At 35.9% G+C, this 20,399-nt stretch overlaps 2 protein-coding genes across 2 annotated transcripts; one reads left to right on the forward strand and one right to left on the reverse strand.

The window, feature by feature from the left end:
* Positions 1 to 4,669: 4,669 nt before the first annotated feature.
* LOC117324570 (coagulation factor V-like) lies at positions 4,670 to 6,376 on the reverse strand. Its single transcript, XM_033880490.1, has 2 exons — positions 5,489 to 6,376; positions 4,670 to 5,383 (listed from the first exon to the last, which is right to left on the reverse strand). The coding sequence occupies exons 1-2, from the start codon at positions 6,374 to 6,376 to the stop codon at positions 4,670 to 4,672; spliced, it is 1,602 nt and encodes a 533-aa protein (XP_033736381.1).
* A 2,335-nt stretch (positions 6,377 to 8,711) lies between these two features.
* Positions 8,712 to 18,272, forward strand: LOC117322976. The gene is made up of 8 exons (XM_033877947.1): positions 8,712 to 8,860; positions 10,462 to 10,552; positions 11,233 to 11,422; positions 12,515 to 12,621; positions 13,088 to 13,255; positions 16,168 to 16,302; positions 16,860 to 16,994; positions 17,826 to 18,272. Exons 1-8 carry the CDS (start codon positions 8,760 to 8,762, stop codon positions 17,958 to 17,960), a joined length of 1,062 nt encoding a protein of 353 aa, XP_033733838.1. The 5' UTR covers positions 8,712 to 8,759; the 3' UTR covers positions 17,961 to 18,272.
* The last annotated feature ends 2,127 nt before the right edge of the window (positions 18,273 to 20,399 follow it).

Raw genomic sequence — 20,399 nt, forward strand, 5'->3', positions numbered from 1 at the left:
TATATTTTTATATGTATTTTTTTTTTGTATTATTATTTATTGTCAAATGTAATAAATTCATTCGCTGAGTATCTGCAATACGTATTGTACATGTACATTACGTATTTGGTGTCTAAAATTAAAGGGGGGGGGGGGGGGGGGGGGGGGGGGAGAGAAACCCCATTTTGTATATATAAGTAGGAAGGAACTCAAACCGTAGAAAGTGTTGTCCAGCATAAAGTACATAGGCATCTTCTATGGTCACTGAACTTCCGGTAAATCATTAGTTCTATCGAGTCATGAAACTTCCGATAATTCATTAGTTCTACCGAGGTCACGGAACTTCCGGTAATTCATTAATTCTACCGAGGTCACCGAACTTTCGGTATTTCATTAGTTCTATCGAGTCATGAAACTTCCGGTAATTCATTAGTTCTACCGAGGTCACGGAACTTCCAGTAATTCATTAGTTCTACCGAGGTCATGGAACTTCCGGTAATTTATTAATTCTACCAAGGTCACGGAACTTCCGGTAATTCATTAATTCTACCGAGGTCACGGAACTTTCGGTATTTCATTAGTTCTACCGAGGTCATGGAACTTCCGGTAATTCATTAATTCTACCGAGGTCACGGAACTTCCGGTAATTCATTAGTTCTACCGAGGTCACGGAACTTCCGGTAAATCATTAGTTCTACCGAGATCACGGAACTTCCGGTAAATCATTAGTTCTACCGAGATCACGGAACTTCCGGGAAGCCATTATTTCTGCCGAGGTCATGGAACTTCCGGTAAATCATTAGTTATACCGAGGTCACGGAACTTCCGGTAATTCATTAGTTCTACCGAGGTCACGGAACTTCCGGTAATTTATTAATTCTACCGGGGTCACGGAACTTCCGGTAATTCATTAGTTCTATCGAGTCATGAAACTTCCGGTAATTCATTAGTTCTACCGAGGTCACGGAACTTCCAGTAATTCATTAGTTCTACCGAGGTCATGGAACTTCCGGTAATTTATTAATTCTACCAAGGTCACGGAACTTCCGGTAATTCATTAATTCTACCGAGGTCACGGAACTTTCGGTATTTCATTAGTTCTACCGAGGTCATGGAACTTCCGGTAATTCATTAATTCTACCGAGGTCACGGAACTTCCGGTAATTCATTAGTTCTACCGAGGTCACGGAACTTCCGGTAAATCATTAGTTCTACCGAGATCACGGAACTTCCGGTAAATCATTAGTTCTACCGAGATCACGGAACTTCCGGGAAGCCATTATTTCTGCCGAGGTCATGGAACTTCCGGTAAATCATTAGTTATACCGAGGTCACGGAACTTCCGGTAATTCATTAGTTCTACCGAGGTCACGGAACTTCCGGTAATTTATTAATTCTACCGGGGTCACGGAACTTCCGGTAATTCATTAGTTCTATCGAGTCATGAAACTTCCGGTAATTTAATAGTTCTACCGAGGTCACGGAACTTCCGGTAATTCATTAGTTATACCGAAGTCACGGAACTTCGGTAATTCATTTGTTCTAGCGAGTTAAAGTAATTCTTTGTAGTGTTAAACATTAATATGCCATTGTTTTAGACAATATGAGAATTATTGATGTTCTCCTTGGATACATATTGAAGGAGCAGTATTAAGAATATAATGTAATCTCAATGAAATTGTTTTCAAAATGAAATTGAAACACCTTTTTGGTGAATTATTTGATGCCATTTCAGCCATTTCATTAAATTATTTGAGTAATTTGTATGTGTGTGTTTTTTTGTTTTGTTTTTTTATTTGTTTTGTTACGGCGCTCGAATTACCAATAAATGACTGAAACCGGAGTGCCCAAGAGGTCGTGTAGGTGACCAAATGAATTAAGTTGATGGACGGATGCACTTAGTTGAGTGACAAAGACGCTGAGGTAAAAGATGGATATATTAGGTTGAATAATAAAATCGCTAATGAGGAAAACACTTAGTTGAGTAATGGAATCACATGATAAAGTTGGATGGTTGATACATTTAATTTGAGCGATGAAGACAATTAAATAATGTCGTTGAATGGTGAAGATAGTTGAGTAATATAGACACTTAGTGATGAAAAATAGTGATGGAGACACTTACTTGAGTTATGTAGACACTTACAGCTGAGATGTGAAGACACTTAGCTACATGATGAAGTCACTCAGTTGAGTAATGGAGACATTTAGTTGAGTGATGTAGACACTTATCTGGATGATGCAGACGCTTAGTTGAGCGATGAAGTTAATAAGTTAAGTAATGAAGACACTTCATATAGTTGAGTTAAGACATCTCAGTAACGGAGACACTCAGTTGAATGATAATGATGGTTGAATGATTGAGACACATATTTGAGTGATGTAGACACTTTGTTAAAAGATTAAGACACCTAGTTCACTTCAGGAAGACTCTTAGTTGAGTGGTTGAGACGCTTATTTAAACTGATGGAGACACTTAGATGAGTGGTGCAGATATTGAAATGAGTGAATGAGATACTTGATTAAACATTAACAGTTTATTGACTTAATTGAGTAATGAAGACATTTAGTTTTAAGATTAAGTCACTAAGTTGGACGATAAAGACACATAGTTGAGTGATGGAGACACTAAGTTAAATGTTGGATATAGGTATAAATAACGGGGTGATTGAGACATTTAAGTTGGATAATTGAGACACTTACTTAATTGAATGATGGGTACACTTAGCTGAGTGATTGAAACACTTTGTTAAAGTGATGGAGACATATAATGGGATCGTCGAGACATTTAATTGAGTGTTTGAAATACTTTGTAAGACATTTATGTATATAATGGGATGATTCAGACACTTAGTTGAATGATGGATACATTTAGCTAAGTGATGGAGACCTAAAGTTAATTGATGCAGACAGCTTACTTGAATGATGGAGATACTTAGTTCAATCAACGAAACACCAAATTGAGTCATGTAGACATTTGTTTGGCGATGCAGACACTTACTTCGACAATTAAGTCACTTAGTTCGATGATTGAAAAACAGTAAGTTGAGCTAAGAAGACACTGAATTGAGTTATGTAGACATCTGAGTGATCAATACACTTATTTAAGCTACGAAAACACTTAATTGAGTGTCGGAGATACTTAGCTGAGTGATGGAGATACTTGGTTGAGTAATGGAGATACATGGTTGAATGATAGAGATACTTGGTTGAGTGATGGAGATACTTGGTTGAGTGGAGATACTTGGTTGAGTAATGGAGATACTTGGTTGAGTGATGGAGATACTTGGTTGAGTGATGGAGATACTTGGTTGAGTGATGGAGATACTTGGTTGAGTGATGGAGATATTTGGTTGAGTGATGGAGATATTTGGTTGAGTGATGGAGATATTTGGTTGAGTAATAGAGATATTTGGTTGAGTGATGGAGATACTTGGTTGAGTGATGGAGATACTTGGTTGAGTGATGGAGATATTTGGTTGAGTGATGGAGATATTTGGTTGAGTGATGGAGATATTTGGTTGAGTAATAGAGATATTTGGTTGAGTGATGGAGATACTTAGTTGAGTGGCGGAGATACTTAGTTGAGTAATGGAGATACTTGGTTGAGTAATGTAGATACTTAATTGAGCGATGGAGGTACTTGGTTGAGTGATGGCGATACCTGATTGAATGATGGAGATAGTTGGTTGAGTAATGGAGATACATGGTTGAGTGATGGAGATACATGGTTGAGTGATGGAGATACTTGGTTGAGTGATGGAGATACTTGGTTGAGTGATGGAGATACTTGGTTGAGTGATGGAGATACTTGGTTGAGTGGTGGAGATACTTGGTTGAGTGATGGAGATACTTGGTTGAGTGACGGAGATACTTGGTTGAGTGATGGAGATACTTGGTTGAGTGATGGAGATACTTGGTTGAGTGACGGAGATACTTGGTTTAGTGATAGAGATACTTGGTTGAGTGATGGAGATACTTAGTTGAATGATGGAGATACTTGGTTGAGTGATGGAGATACTTGGTCGAGCGATGATGATACTTAATTGAGCGATGGAGATACTTGGTTGAGTGATGATGATACTTAATTGAGCGATGGAGATACTTGGTTGAGTGATGGCGATACCTGATTGAATGATGGAGATAGTTGGTTGAGTAATGGAGATACATAGTTGAGTGATGGAGATACTTGGTTGAGTGATAGAGATACTTGGTTGAGTGATGGAGATACTTGGTTGAGTGATGGAGATACTTGGTTTAGTGATGGAGATACATGGTTGAGTGATGGAGATACTTGGTTGAGTGATAGAGATACTTAGTTGAGTGATAGAGATACTTGGTTGAGTGATAGAGATACTTGGTTGAGTGATGGAGATACTTGGTTGAGTGATGGAGATACTTGGTTGAGTGATGGAGATACTTGGTTGAGTGATAGAGATACTTAGTTGAGTGATAGAGATACTTGGTTGAGTGATGGAGATACTTGGTTGAGTGGAGATACTTGGTTGAGTGATGGAGATGCTTGTTTGAGTGATGGAGTTACTTGGTTGAGTGATGGAGATACTTGGTCAAGTTATGGAGATACTTGGTTGAGTGATAGAGATACTTAATTGAGTGATGGAGATACTTGGTTGAGTGATGGAGATACTTGGTTGAGTGATGGAGATACTTGATTGAGTAATGTAGATACTTAATTGAGCGATGGAGATACTTGGTTGAGTGATGGAGATACTTGGTTGAGTGACGGAGATACTTGGTTGAGTGATGGAGATACTTGGTTGAGTGACGGAGATACTTGGTTTAGTGATGGAGATATTTGGTTGAGTGATGGAGATACTTGGTTGAGTGGTGGAGATACTTGGTTGAGTGATGGAGATATTTGGTTGAGTGATGGAGATACTTGGTTGAGTGATGGAGGTACTTGGTTTAGTGATGGAGATACATGGTTGAGTGATGGAGATACTTGGTTGAGTGATGGAGATACTTGGTTGAGTGATGGAGATACTTGGTTGAGTGATGGAGATACTTGGTTGAGTGATGGAGATACTTGGTTGAGTGATAGAGATACTTGGTTGAGCAATGTAGATACTTGGTTGAGCGATGGAGATACTTGGTTGAGTGATGGAGATACTTGGTTGAGTGATGGAGATACTTGGTTGAGTGATGGAGATACTTGGTTGAGTGATGGAGATACATGGTTGAGTGATGGAGATACTTGGTTGAGTGATAGAGATACTTGGTTGAGTAATGTAGATACTTGGTTGAGCGATGGAGATACTTGGTTGAGTGATGGCGATACCTGATTGAATGATGGAGATACTTGGTTGAGTGTTGGAGATATTTGGTTGAGCGATGGAGATATTTGGTTGAGCGATGGAGATACTTGGTTGAGTGATGGCGATACCTGATTGAATGATGGAGATATTTGGTTGAGTGTTGGAGATACTTGGTTGAGTAATGTAGATACTTAATTGAGCGATGGAGATACTTGGTTGAGTGATGGCGATACCTGATTGAATGATGGAGATAGTTGGTTGAGTAATGGAGATACTTGGTTGAGTGATGGAGATACTTGGTTGAGTGATGGAGATACTTGGTTGAGTGTTAGAGATACTTGGTTGAGTGATGGAGATACTTGGTTGAGTGTTGGAGATACTTGGTTGAGTGGTGGAGATACTTGGTTGAGTAATTGAGATATTTGGTTGAGTGATGGAGATACTTGGTTGAGTGATGGAGATACGCGGTTGCGTGATGGAGATACTTGGTTGAGTGATGGAGATACTTGGTTGAGTGATAGAGATACTTGGTTGAGTGATGGAGTTACTTGGTTGAGTAATGGATATACTTGGTTGAGTGATACAGATACTTGGTTGAGTGATGGAGATAGTTGATTGAGTGATGGAGATACTTGGTTAAGTGATGGAGATACTTGATTGAGTGATGGAGATGCTTGGTTGAGTGATAGAGATACTTGATTGAGTAATGGAGATACTTGGTTGAGTGATGGAGATACTTGATTGAGTAATGGAGATACTTGGTTGAGTGATGGAGATACGCGGTTGCGTGATGGAGATACTTGGTTGAGTGATGGAGATACTTGGTTGAGTGATAGAGATACTTGGTTGAGTGATGGAGTTACTTGGTTGAGTAATGAATATACTTGGTTGAGTGATACAGATACTTGGTTGAGTGATGGAGATAGTTGGTTGAGTGATGGAGATACTTGGTTAAGTGATGGAGATACTTGATTGAGTGATGGAGATGCTTGGTTGAGTGATAGAGATACTTGATTGAGTAATGGAGATACTTGGTTGAGTGATGGAGATACTTGATTGAGTAATGGAGATACTTGGTTGAGTGATGGAGATAGTTGGTTGAGTGATGGAGATACTTGCATGGTTAAGTGATGGAGATACTTGATTGAGTGATGGAGATGCTTGGTTGAGTGATAGAGATACTTGATTGAGTAATGGCGATACCTGATTGAATGATGGAGATATTTGGTTGAGTGTTGGAGATACTTGGTTGAGTAATGTAGATACTTAATTGAGCGATGGAGATACTTGGTTGAGTGATGGCGATACCTGATTGAATGATGGAGATAGTTGGTTGAGTAATGGAGATACTTGGTTGAGTGATGGAGATACTTGGTTGAGTGATGGAGATACTTGGTTGAGTGTTGGAGATACTTGGTTGAGTGATGGAGATACTTGGTTGAGTGATGGAGATACTTGGTTGAGTGATGGAGTTACTTAGTTGAGTGATGGAGTAACTTGGTTGAGTGATGGAGATATTTGGTTGAGTGATGGAGATACTAAATTGAGTAATGGAGATACTTGGTTGAGTGATAGAGATACTTGGTTCAGTGATAGAGATACTTGGTTGAGAGATGGGATACTTGGTTGAGAGATGGAGATACTTGGTTGAGTGATAGAGATACTTGGTTGAGTAATGGAGATACATGGTTGAGAGATGGAGATACATGATTGAGAAATGGGATACTTGGTTTAGTGATGGAAATACATGGTTGAGTGATGGAGATACTTGGTTGAGTCATTGAGATACTTTATTGAGTAATTGAGATTTTTGATTGAGTATTTGATATACTTTATTGAGTGATGGAGATACTTGGTTGAGTGATGGAGATACTTGGTTGAATGATAGAGATACTTGGTTCAGTGATAGAAATACTTGTTTGAGTGATAGAGATTCTTGGTTGAGTGATGGAGATTCTTGGTTGAGTGATTGAGATATTTGGTTGAGTGATAGAGATACTTGGTTGAGTGATGGGGATACTTGGTTGAGTGACATATAGGTTTCATCTCGGTTAGTCCGTTATGTGTACGTATGTAATGGTTACGTCAATGTTTATCAGTGCTCTATCGACTTCATTCCTTGGGTTTTTAATCATGTCTAAGTTTCGGGGTTTTTCGGTCCAGGTTAATATAACCGTTACTATTTGAAGCGGGGCTTGTAGGGTACATGTATTGCTTTAGCAATACCTAATAATATACATGTATATGCTTGTTAAATTTGAGTCTTCCTGACTCTTCAGTTTCACACACATTCATTATACGTGTATATACTTACATGTTTTGTTATATTGATTTAGCATAAATAAATTCAGGACTGGAAGCCTACAAAACACTTTAAAGCAATACTAATAAGTTAATAGGGTTCTTACATCAGCCACTTTGATACATATATATATATATTGCCATTTTTTTTTTCTTTAAAGTATTTTTTTTTTTTTTTTTTTTTTTTGTACTTTCTCAATTAAAATTAATTAATCATATCCATTTAAGTGTGCTTGGCTTTTAAAATAATAACCAAAGTTAACGTTCACGAAATATATATACGTATTACATTACACTTACTTTATTTACAGTACTGTTTTTACAAATACATGTACGAATATACCAATATGTAAAAAAAAAAAAAAATGTGCTGAAATCTTTGCAATCTAATTTTAAACTTGAACATTGTTATTTAAGATCACCGTTTTTTTTAAACTCATAATTATAGCCATCTGTTTGAACATTGTGACCATATTGTCTCGTTTTAACAGACACTACATTTAATTAGCGTGCAATATCTTTAATTGTTTACTTTGCTATATTAGAATATCTGTGCAGATGGGTTAGTGGTTAAGTAATTAACTTTGTCTTACTGTAACACTTGTGTGACATACAAGCAATTATATTTTTAGGCTAATAATACTTAAACTGTACACGTCCGCTTACAATTACATTTGATAGCGAATCTAAATTGTCATATTTTGTTCGTACAGTATATATTTACTTCATTCGATCATAATCTTGCCAACATCTTTATAACAGCAGTACACATGTTCAGTGTACATAGTATATGCTATGTTTATTTCTGTTAAGCCGTAGTAAGAAAAGGTGGAAAAAGGAGACATTTATTGATATTGAAAATTTGTTCCCAATATTAACAACTGCCTATTATCTGTATACATATATCTCTGATTTAATAGCTATTTCAATATTAGTAGTTTTAAAAATGAATTCAATCATTGATATTAATAATAATATATTAATTAATGAATCATTAATATCAATAAATGATTTTTCAATAGATACATTTTTGTTTTATTTTCAAACGGGCTTGCCATAAATTTGATATGCCAAAAGGCTCGACTTGTGAGTAGTAAGCCTACTGGAGTACGAGAAGAGGAGTTATCTCCCTTCCCTCATTTCCATTCTGTACTCCTCGGGTGCTGTAGATGATTGCGCGGGTAGACAAAAAATGATGTGAAAATGAAGAAGGTTGAAGGCACAGAGAGTGTGTGTATTCGTCATTTATGGGATCACACGACGACTTTCCGGTTTAACACTTTGTGTCTAGGTACACTGTTCAGGTAACCACTCCGTAAACTTACAGTCACTTCATAGATCAGGCTATGATATGGAAGATCGGTATCACAAGGCCTGCTGTATCTGCTGAGATGCCGGTGTAAAGAAAAGACTGGATTAACCTGTTAACTAGAAGTCTATGCCTATATGTTTGACGTCTACCGGTATACAGACAAGAAATAAAACAAAATCTAGCCTATAGCACTATATACGTACTGAGTTCTGCTAACAGTCAACTTATATTTAGTTTATACATACATGTATACATATATATATATATAGGTGCCTGACTCGTTTTATAAAGTAACAACATATAAGAGTAGTCTCATTTCATTTATATGTACTCTTGTTATTATTTTATAAAACGAGTCAGGCACCTGTGATTTATAGCATAACAATCTATGTACTGATTGATGGGCCGCTGATAGACCACATGATTGGCATATCTAGTCTTATAAGCCCAATCGTACAGTGGAAAGTGATGCCACTTTGTCCAGTTTAGCCATACACTTTGTACATACTTGTATAAAGACAGTCTTAATATATAGGTATTTTTGGCTAAAATCTTTTTTTTTATATAAGACTAGACATGCCCTGTGATTGGACGCACAATTCATAGATGTAATTCATCCACCATCATGATCAGTACATTGTAAATTGCAAAATGTACAGTGCCTTTCAAGTTCTGTTGTATGTACTTAGTTGTTGGCAATGATAATTAATATTTCAACATAAATTAATACTATTATTTTGCATGGATACTAGTCCTATCATATAATACTTTGAAGGTTCATATCATGATTTATTATTGGGTATTTACATTTTTGTTATTTGTTGGAGGTTTGACATATAACAAATGTCTGATTATAAACGTAAAAAAAATCATGATATGTACATAAAAAAAATCCTGATATGCACCTTCAAAGTCTTATATTATATAGGACTCACATGGATACATATGCATCTTACCAAGGAATATGTCGCCAGTCTTTCCACAGAGGTTTGCTGTTTTATCAAATTGAAACTTAGACTTTAATCCAAACAAAAATGCTCTGCATTCTATAAAAACAATCGCTAGCATGAAATGGATGGTTAATAAAAAATTTCATCACCTTCATAAAAAATTCTGTATTATTCGTTCCGCGTTATCTTATTGTACAAGGGAAACAATCATAACCTAGCTAAAAGTATCAAATCGCCACAAACCTCTTTCATTTTTTTTGTCGCCTGTGAAGCCAGGTGGCACATAAGGATCATTTGTCCATTTGCCATGTGTCGTTGTCATCGTCTTTATCTTCAGATTTTTTTTCTTGTCATTTGCCACATCAATTTGTACCTTTACTAGTGTGTGACTTTGTCATAATGCAGTTTGAATTCCTTTTGCACATTCTCATAATTAACTGGTTTTCCTGACCTTTTTTTCGCAACAACTTGCCGCATCGGTTTGTTACTTAATATGTGGCTTTGTCATAATGCATTGCAGATTGAGTTCCACTTTGAACCCTATATTTTTTTGCTTCAATTTCCCACATCAATATATATATATATGTAACTTTATAAATGACTTTTTCATGAACAAGGGATTTCTCCTATCTGATACTTGCAGGCAGAGTGGACTTACACTTGCCCTAGGAGGTGAAGATGGCATCATCAGACTCTATGACCTGTCCTCTACGGAGGGAATCAAATCTCAGCAGGTAAGAATTACGATTTAATCTGATAAAACTGCTATATTCTTGATTATAACAGATTATGCAAACAAAGCTATATATATATGAATCAAGAAAGAATTTTTAAACTCTGATGTCTAGGTATAATCACAACACAGGGCTCAAAGTGACGCCTATTTTAGTGGCCATGGTGCCTTTAATTCAACATTGATGACCAGTTATTGACCTATAAGATGTCTGCATGGCAACTAAAAAGAAATGTGTAAATTTGCGATTTGGTTAATCTTTCAAAGGTTGCAGTCAATGCTAAAATGACGTTCACAATCGAAAAAGTTACAGAGAGATGTTATACTGTATTAAATAGTTAAAAGATTTTTTAAAAAGTTGAGACAACTTGGACGGGCGACTATCTTTTCCAACTGGCGCCTAGATTTTAAGCCTTGGTAGCCAAAAAGGCCACCTGGTAAAAATATCCACTTTGAGCCCTGCAACATGATGTGTTGTCTATTAAACAAATAATCACAATTAAGTCTAATTTAATTGATATATAGCTTAAGTGGTGGGTCGATGATGGAAAATAATGGAAAATTAGGAAAAAAAATAACAACCTGATGATGATTTTGAAAAGGCAATTAATCGGAAACTTCTGAAAGTGCTCATAAATCTTTGGCTTGGTTTCACATTTAGGGATCTTTTCAATTTTCCAGACAACACTGGAGACTAAAAGTGGACCAATACAGGCGATGGCAATTCATGATGTCACAAAGTTTTATCACAACGATCTGATAGTGGCCGATTCCTGCGGCACAATGACAGTTTTCTGTAGTCGACAGATCCTCTGTCGACAGAGCATAGCAGAATCAAGCATCAGCTCCATCCAAGTTGACAAGGACAAAAGTAAAATAATTTCTCTTTTATTCAATGAAACATGAATGTAGTCCTCTTCCAATGAAACATTGGGGGACTATATATAATACTTTTCCTCTCAATCTGTCCCAGCGGAGATGTTTTCTGGGGATTTGTAGTTAAGCCTCTTGATATTTGGGTGAAATTTGATGTACATTTTTGTAATGATTCCGTGTTAGAGATCAAGTGTAGTTTTCTAATATAGCTAGGTTTCATTTGGTACTTGCACTTTTTGACTAGAGTTATGGCCCTTTGAACATCCCAATTCATCCAACTAGAGATGTTTTCTGGGTTTTTCTTCATTATGCCTACAGATAATGAGTTATAATTTGATGTATGTCTAAATAACAAGTTTATGTTAAAATCAGTCATGAGGTAGTTGTAGACTTTTGATTTCACTAGCTTGACATAAAACAGCACACTCCTTAGTAACATATACAAATTAAATTTTTGGTGGGGTGGGTTGGTGCCTTTGTTGCCATAGCTGCGATAAAGAAGCTCCGAGGCCAACTCGATTTGCACCCTTCTCGGGAGAGAAGTCTTCTCTGAAGATCGCATTCCGTTATATGTAAATTGAGTAAACTGGAAGAACATAACCCAAAACAAACAAGTTTTTAAGTTTTCTCAAACACTGTAACACAAACCTGTGCATGTATGTGTCATAAATCCTTCTCTGGTGAAACTTATCACTCCGTATGTCGCACACTTAAACATGGTCGCCGCCATCTTGGAAAATAAATCTTCCAGCTTCGAGACGGAAGAGGTAGAAGATCTTCCAGAAGCAGGACAGCTACAAATTTAGTGACCGGAAGTTATATTCTAGAAGGAGAAGAGTGCAAATTGAGTTGGCCTCTGGATGGCAGACGGACAAAGTGTACTAGAGAGTAGTGTAGACAGGCTATGAATATTCGTTCTAGTTTTGCTACAGCAATCCTATATCACGTGTTTCAATAAAGATTTAAAGTTTTACCAAAAAATGTTTGCTTTTACACATTTGTAATATTTTATAAGTGAAGTCTAGTATCGACAAATAACCATGAATACTCTACATTGTACATGTTATCCCCTGTATGTTTTATTTAGCGGGAAATGTTGTGATTGTGATGAGCACAGAAACTGGAGTGATCAGTGGAGTGCTGCCCTCTAGTGAGCTGTGGCGAATCAACCTCCATGATTTGAGCACCAACACGGTAGGGAACTGTTATTCAAATCTTTTTTATTTTTTTTTAACAAAAAATATTTTATGGGTTGAAATTTGTCTATATTACAAGGGGTGAAATTTGTCAATATTATAGGGGCTGTAATTTGTCAATATTATATGGGGTGAAATTTGTCAATATTATAGTGGATGAAATATATGTCAATATTATAGTGGATGAAATTTGTTGATATTATATATAGCGGGTGAAATTTGTCAATATTATAGGGGGTGAAATTTGTCAATATTATAGGGGGTGAAATTTGTCAATATTATAGGGGGTGAAATTTGTCAACAATATAGGGGGTGAAATTTGTCAATATTATAGGGGGTGAAATTTTTTTGTATTTAGAGATTGAAATTTATCGCTATTTTGAGATTGAGTTTTGTTTTGGTGTACCTGTATTAGCTATTTAAGGTGTTGAATTTTGGAGAGTTTACAATTCTAATTTTGCAAGAACCCTAAGGAGACAATTTCTGTGCGGAGTCTGTTAGCAGCTGAACTGGTCAATCAACATGGGCACAAATCAAGTTACATCATAGCTGCTGATGACAACAAGAACCTGATCGTGATCCATCAGGGTACAGTTGTATCTATCCTGAAGACTTTGTCAGTAATCACCGCTGTAAGTAATGGATATTGATGTCGATAATCACCGCTGTAAGTAATGGATATTGATGTCAGTAATCACCGCTGTAAGTAATGGATAATGATGTCAGTAATCACCACCGCTGTAAGTAATGGATAATGATGTCAGTAATCACCACTGTAAGTAATGGATAATGATGTCGGTAATCACCACCGCTGTAAGTAATGGATAATGATGTCGGTAACACCGCTGTAAGTAATGGATAATGATGTCGGTAATCGCCGCTGTAAGTAATGGATAATGATGTCAGTAATCACCGCTGTAAGTAATGGATAATGATGTCGGTAATCACCGCTGTAAGTAATGGATAATGATGTTAGTAATCACCACCGCTGTAAGTAATGGATAATGATGTCAGTAATCACCACCGCTGTAAGTAATGGATAATGATGTCAGTAATCACCGCTGTAAGTAATGGATAATGATGTCAGTAATCACCGCTGTAAGTAATGGATAATGATGTCAGTAATCACCACCGCTGTAAGTAATGGATAATGATGTCAGTAATCACCACCGCTGTAAGTAATGGATAATGATGTCAGTAATCACCACCGCTGTAAGTAATGGATAATGATGTCAGTAATCACCGCTGTAAGTAATGGATAATGATGTAAGTAATCACCGCTGTAAGTTATGGATAATGATGTAAGTAATCACCGCTGTAAGTAATGGATAATGATGTCAGTAATCACCACCGCTGTAAGTAATGGATAATGATGTCAGTAATCACCACCGCTGTAAGTAATGGATAATGATGTCAGTAATCACCACCGCTGTAAGTAATGGATAATGATATCAGTAATCACCGCTGTAAGTAATGGATATTGATGTCAGTAATCACCACCGCTGTAAGTAATGGATAATGATGTCAGTAATCACCACCGCTGTAAGTAATGGATAATGATGCCGGTAATCACCGCTGTAAGTAATGGATAATGATGTCAGTAATCACCGCTGTAAGTAATGGATAATGATGTCAGTAATCACCGCTGTAAGTTATGGATAATGATGTCAGTAATCACCGCTGTAAGTAATGGATAATGATGTCAGTAATCACCACCGCTGTAAGTAATGGATAATGATGTCAGTAATCACCACCGCTGTAAGTAATGGATAATGATGTCAGTAATCACCACTGCTGTAAGTAATGGATAATGATGTCAGTAATCACCGCTGTAAGTAATGGATAATGATGTCAGTAATCACCACCGCTGTAAGTAATGGATAATGATGCCGGTAATCACCGCTGTAAGTAATGGATAATGATGTCAGTAATCACCACCGCTGTAAGTAATGGATAATGATGTCAGTAATCACCGCTGTAAGTAATGGATAATGATGTCAGTAATGGATAATGATGTCAGTAATCACCGCTGTAAGGAATGGATAATGATGTCAGTAATGGATAATGATGTCGGTAATGGATAATGATGTCAGTAATCACCGCTGTAAGTAATGGATAATGATGTCAGTAATCACCACCGCTGTAAGTAATGGATAATGATGTCAGTAATCACCACCGCTGTAAGTAATGGATAATGATGTCGGTAATCACCGCTGTAAGTAATGGATAATGATGTCAGTAATCACCGCTGTAAGTAATGGATAATGATGTCGGTAATCACCGCTGTAAGTTATGGATAATGATGTCGGTAACACCGCTGTAAGTAATGGGTAATGATGTTGGTAATCGCCGCTGTAAGTAATGGATAATGATGTCAGTAATCACCGCTGTAAGTAATGGATAATGATGTCGGTAATCACCGCTGTGAGTAATGGATAATGATGTCAGTAATCACCGCTGTAAGTAATGGATAATGATGTCAGTAATCACCACCGCTGTAAGTAATGGATAATGATGTCGGTAATCACCGCTGTAAGTAATGGATAATGATGTCAGTAATCATCGCTGTAAGTAATGGTTGACCAAATGTTGACTGGATCACCTTGTTTGTGACTTGTTTTATACGATAGATTTATGTTATGTCCTAGCTATTAGCTATTATTTGTTTGAAATTCTACACTCGATTGGATTTTGATTGTCAAGGTCAAAGGTCATATGAACCACTGGAGCCTCCCTCTGATTTCAGTTTTGTAATATGGGCAACAGGATGATTTGGTCAGATCAAACGTTGGTTTGATAGAGGCAGCAGGTTAATTAATGTCTGATTCAACAGTGATGTGAAAGGGATGGCAGGTTGATTTAAGTCTGATGCAACAGTGATGTGATAGGGGCAGCAGGTTGATTTAAGTCTGATCCAAAAGTGGTGTGATAGGAATAGGGGCAGCAGGTTGATTTAAGTCTGATCCAAAAGTGGTGTGATAGGGATGGCAGGTTGATTAAGTCTGATCCAAAAGTGATGTGATAGGGATGGCAGGTTGATTAAGTCTGATCCAACAGTGATGTGATAGGGAAAGGAGGTTGGGTCAGACTTGATAAAAGTTTTGTATATAGGGGCAACAAGATGATTTGATCTGATCCATCAGTATTGTAATACTGGTAAGTGCACAGATTGACTGGTCTTATACATGTGTTGTGATAAGGGCAATAGGTTAATAAAAATTTGTTTTATATGATTGCGAAACAAGTCATATCATCTTAATTTATGACTCTTTTTGGGCTGGATGAAAGTGTGTAAGATTTTACAAAAAACCATGTGCAGGGCAGGTGACCTTTTCCCTTCAGATCGGTGAATCAAACCCGACTGACCATGTCCCCAAGGTAAAAGGCGAACGTTTTACCACTCTGCCACCTGGCCACGTGCACCCAGGTTTAAGGTTCAAGTCTCATTATGAAACATTTAATTGTATTACACAGGTTTTTGGGGGAATATAAGTTCTGATTTACCTTTGTATTCTGAATTAATTATTTTCCATTTCACCAACAGATGTGCCATGGAAGGTTTGTGGTGGATGACAAACTGCTGCCAACAGGACTGCCTTCCGGGGGAGGACACTCAGCCTCGTCACAAGTAGCTCTGGGGTCAGAGAGTGGCGCAGTGTATGTCTTTCACAACTTCAATGTAAGCATAAAAACATAACTGGAAATGTTCAAATTATAGCAATCAATAACATTATTTAAATATAATTTACCCTTGTTCGAATAGTGACAAAAGAAGTATATCTTTCACAACTTTAGTATATAAAAGCTTGAAACTAATATGAAAATGGGTAACTGTGTCATTAATTGACTCATATGTTTTCATTGGGTAAATGTGTCAATTAATTGACTCATGAATAAGTTTTCATTGGGTAACCCTGTCATTAATTGACTCATATGTTTTCATTGGGTAACTGTGTCAATTAATTGACTCATGAATAAGTTTTCATTGGGTAACCCTGTCATTAATTGACTCATATGTTTTCATTGGGTAACGTGTCATTAATTGACTCATGTTTGATGCATGAATGTTTTCATGGGTAACCCTGTTATTAATTGACTCATGAATAAGTTTTCATTTGGTAACGTGTCATTAACTCATCAATACGTTTTCATTGGGTAACGTGTCATTAATTGACTCATGAATAAACTTTCATAGGGTAACATGTCATTAACTGTCTTGTAAATTTGTTTCATCAGGTAACCGAAGATGAATATGCTAATACTCAGTATCCAATCACAAACTTGCGAGCTCTGACCGTTGCTGACAAAGACACTGACCTACTTCTGTGTACAGGTCACTTCAATTCCTTAAATATCTACTCAGATGGAAAGGTCAGTATCGATAAAGAGAAGAGTTTTCAGCCAGTTTACACAAAATAGTTTCTAGCAAGCTTAAGGAGTATCGTCTATATCTACAATAACAAAAAAATAAAATAAAAATAAAAGTAAATTCCAGGATAACATTTATCCAAACCAACCCCAATTAAGTGTTTTACCATTGAATTGAGAAAAAAATACATGGAGGGTATTGATGATCTTCCATTGCTGGCTATGTCAAGGCTCATGTAATATCAAATTAATGAACTCTTTTAATAATTTCCATGTAAACATTTCTATATGTATTACTTCTATTTAAAAGAATATACGAAGCGAAAATTCAGACAAGAAAATTTCAACTCGGCAGTGTTTTCCTTTACAGATAATTTATTCATTTGATGACCTTAAACCTGGCATACTAATTTCCTTTCATAGTTAGACAGCAATCATATTCATCCAATATTACTATTCAGTATGATTTAAAGGAAACTATACCATCGGGGATAAATATTTCCCCTCAAATTTAAGGGAGACCTATTGTTTTGGAACTACATGTCAAACTCTTAGAGATCATCACTACCTAATGTAGTTTTTTGAAAAAGCTGTGAAATATCAATGAAATACCCATAAAATTACCATGAACCCATGAAAATGTGCCATTAAAATTTTTTTTTTCATGATGCCATGAAAAATTCATGAACTGTATTTTTCATGGTCTATTATATAGTATTATGTAGTAGAGCATGTCATTAGAAAAGAAGGTTTTCAAGTAATCAGTTTCATTAGTCCTATGTCTTTTAGTATAATTTTCTCTGGCAATATGTCGTGTACTTTTTCCTTTCACAGAAAGTTGCCCAGCACCAAACTCCTGATTGGATCAATTCCTTGGAGGTTGCTGACCTAGACGGCGATGGAACAAAGGAGGTTGTGTTTGGTTGTCTTGACAACAGCGTCCATGCTGTTAAAGTGTCCCCCACTTGAACACCGATGGATTGAAGTTTGTGATGAAGACGCAGAAACTAAACAGATCAATTGTATTTCACCAAGAGCAGGACTCTTTGTGTTATTCAAGGCATGGTGTAGTTGACAGAACCAGTTCTGGACAACAGCTTTCCTGATTTATTCATCTGTGACAGTAGAATGATTTGTGCAAGAGGAATACTTCTAAAGCATTCGTATGATTGTGCTGTTCATTTGGTCAGGTCGAAATCTCATTTTGATATTATAAACATAAATATAATATCAGAGTGGGTCTTTTTATATCAAAAAGAAATAAAATTTTATAGTAAAACATTCAGATTTTGATTTATTTGTTCATTTTGAAATTTTATTAAAAAAAAAGATAATCAACAACTGAATTTTTTTTTTCTAAATAAAAATATTTATTTTGTTTCATAATTTTAATGCAAATTGTCATACAATCGAATATTGGATTCTTTATTGATTATTATGAAGCTAATATTAGGAAATGAACGACAAACACAAAATTAAATTTCAAATGATAGAATAATACAGATCTGACATTTATCACAGTTTCTCTGCAGAAAAGCAAGATTGGAACTACTCAAAGATTCAGTGATGTGTTGATAATATAATACATGTAGTTTGAAAAATATAATCAAAATGAAACAGATTTTGATTTTAAACTATGAAATGTGATACCAAGGTAATTAGGATAATGAGTACTGACATATACTTTCACTTTTCAATGACAAAAGTAACAATATTGCTTCAGAATAAGTGTTAAATAAAACCAAAACATTATTTAACGAAACTTCAATGTTAATTAAGTTCAAAATTTTGTTCAACTATTCTCGACAAGTTTTTCTGGAAATATTTTCAAAACATTAATAAAACAGTTAATAATACATTTAGTATTAGGTTACATGCATAGACTTAATATGATTATTTCATCGGAAATTGTCTGGTTGGCAATAAATCATTTCATTTATGAATCTCCTGTGATATCCATGACTACGGTACTTCTATGTTCACATACGTCGTGTAGTTTGGGATACAGCCAGAGTATACGATACTTGTACAGTTTTAATAGAGATTATGGGTGTGAATCTTGAAGTTCTAGTGGTATTTGAATATTAACCACTTAAAATATGGAAGTGTGGAGCAGGATATTTTTTATAATACTAGATTATCCTTCCCGAGTTTAAAATTCTGACTTGGCCTGGAACTGTCACAAGTATTCAATTTAACCTTTTACAAGTATAACCAGAGTGCTTGCATTACTGATGATATTGCTAACCAGTGTTAAAAATATTAATACTTTAGTCACCCAAATGTTTGAAAAATGTCTCTCTCGTTAGAAATCAATCATGCATATACCTTGTGTAAACAGATAATTTAAAAAAACATGTAATAACCTCTTTCTTTTGTAGCATTACTCACACTCAAATCTCATCCTTACACAACCAAAATGTTTACTCTGCTAGAGATATATAGGAATATAGGTAGTGGGTAATAGAAAGATCTTAATATATACATCTGTACTGTGTCGACGCCTCATTATAAGGAAATATTTGTTCCAAGTGCTTTTATAAAGCATTGTTCCCAGGGGTATGTCAAAAATAATAAAAACATGAATTCCTTGCACTCAATCAGCATATCGGTATCCTACAAGCATAGCAATACAACCACAGTCATACTTTCAAGCATCTGCTAAAATTTTTCACATATGCAGACACACCATGACACAATACATATTGTTATGGTTACCGGTAGCAATCATGATTAAGATACACATTAATCTAAATCATGATTCACTACGTTAGTAGTGATGTGACTCTGTTTTAGTTTTATAATCAACAATGGAACCTTGAATTCGATTGATTATCGATTATAATAGGTTTTCTAAATTTAGCACAGAATTGCTGTTTTGTAGAAAATGCATGTATGTCTCAAGTACATTTTTACATGTCTTTGTTATCAAACTTTTTAATACTGAATACAAGAAAGCATTTAATGGTTATTAATATATTCAAATTTTCTTAATCACTTGTATAAGACCAATGAATATATCAGTAAAATAAAAGATCATTTACTAAATTAATGCTGAACCCAGAAGTCACATGCAACACTGACTGCACATTGCATATGATATGAAAAAGACTGAGCAAAAATACTTTCTAAATTTAATTTCTACACCGATGAAACAACTCCCGCTTGTGATGGATAAAAAAAAGCTAATATAAGTAGAACATGTCCATGCAGTGATAAATATAGATGCAAGTCGCAAATCATGTACAGTACTCGTAGAATTTTGATGGGACTCACAGAATTTCTGGAAAAACTTCAAGTTAACATTGTGGGACTCATCTTTTAACCAAAACAGTTGATAATAAATTGAAGATTGTTCAATGTCCATACAGAATATTTTCTCCCTTGAACACTACACCTGTGATTTGT

Source organism: Pecten maximus, chromosome 3, assembly GCF_902652985.1.
Source record: "Pecten maximus chromosome 3, xPecMax1.1, whole genome shotgun sequence".
Classification (NCBI taxonomy): domain Eukaryota; kingdom Metazoa; phylum Mollusca; class Bivalvia; order Pectinida; family Pectinidae; genus Pecten; species Pecten maximus.

Coding starts and splice junctions, on each gene's coding strand:
- LOC117324570 (XM_033880490.1), bottom strand. CDS start 6,376: ATGCAAGTATCTCCATCACTCAACCAACTATCTCCATCACTCAACCAA. Junction 5,384..5,488: donor TATCTCCATCATTCAATCAG/GTATCGCCATCA, acceptor TCATTCAATCAG/GTATCGCCATCACTCAACCA.
- LOC117322976 (XM_033877947.1), top strand. CDS start 8,760: ATGAAGAAGGTTGAAGGCACAGAGAGTGTGTGTATTCGTCATTTATGG. Junction 16,303..16,859: donor ATGTCTTTCACAACTTCAAT/GTAAGCATAAAA, acceptor TTGTTTCATCAG/GTAACCGAAGATGAATATGC. Junction 16,995..17,825: donor ATATCTACTCAGATGGAAAG/GTCAGTATCGAT, acceptor TTCCTTTCACAG/AAAGTTGCCCAGCACCAAAC.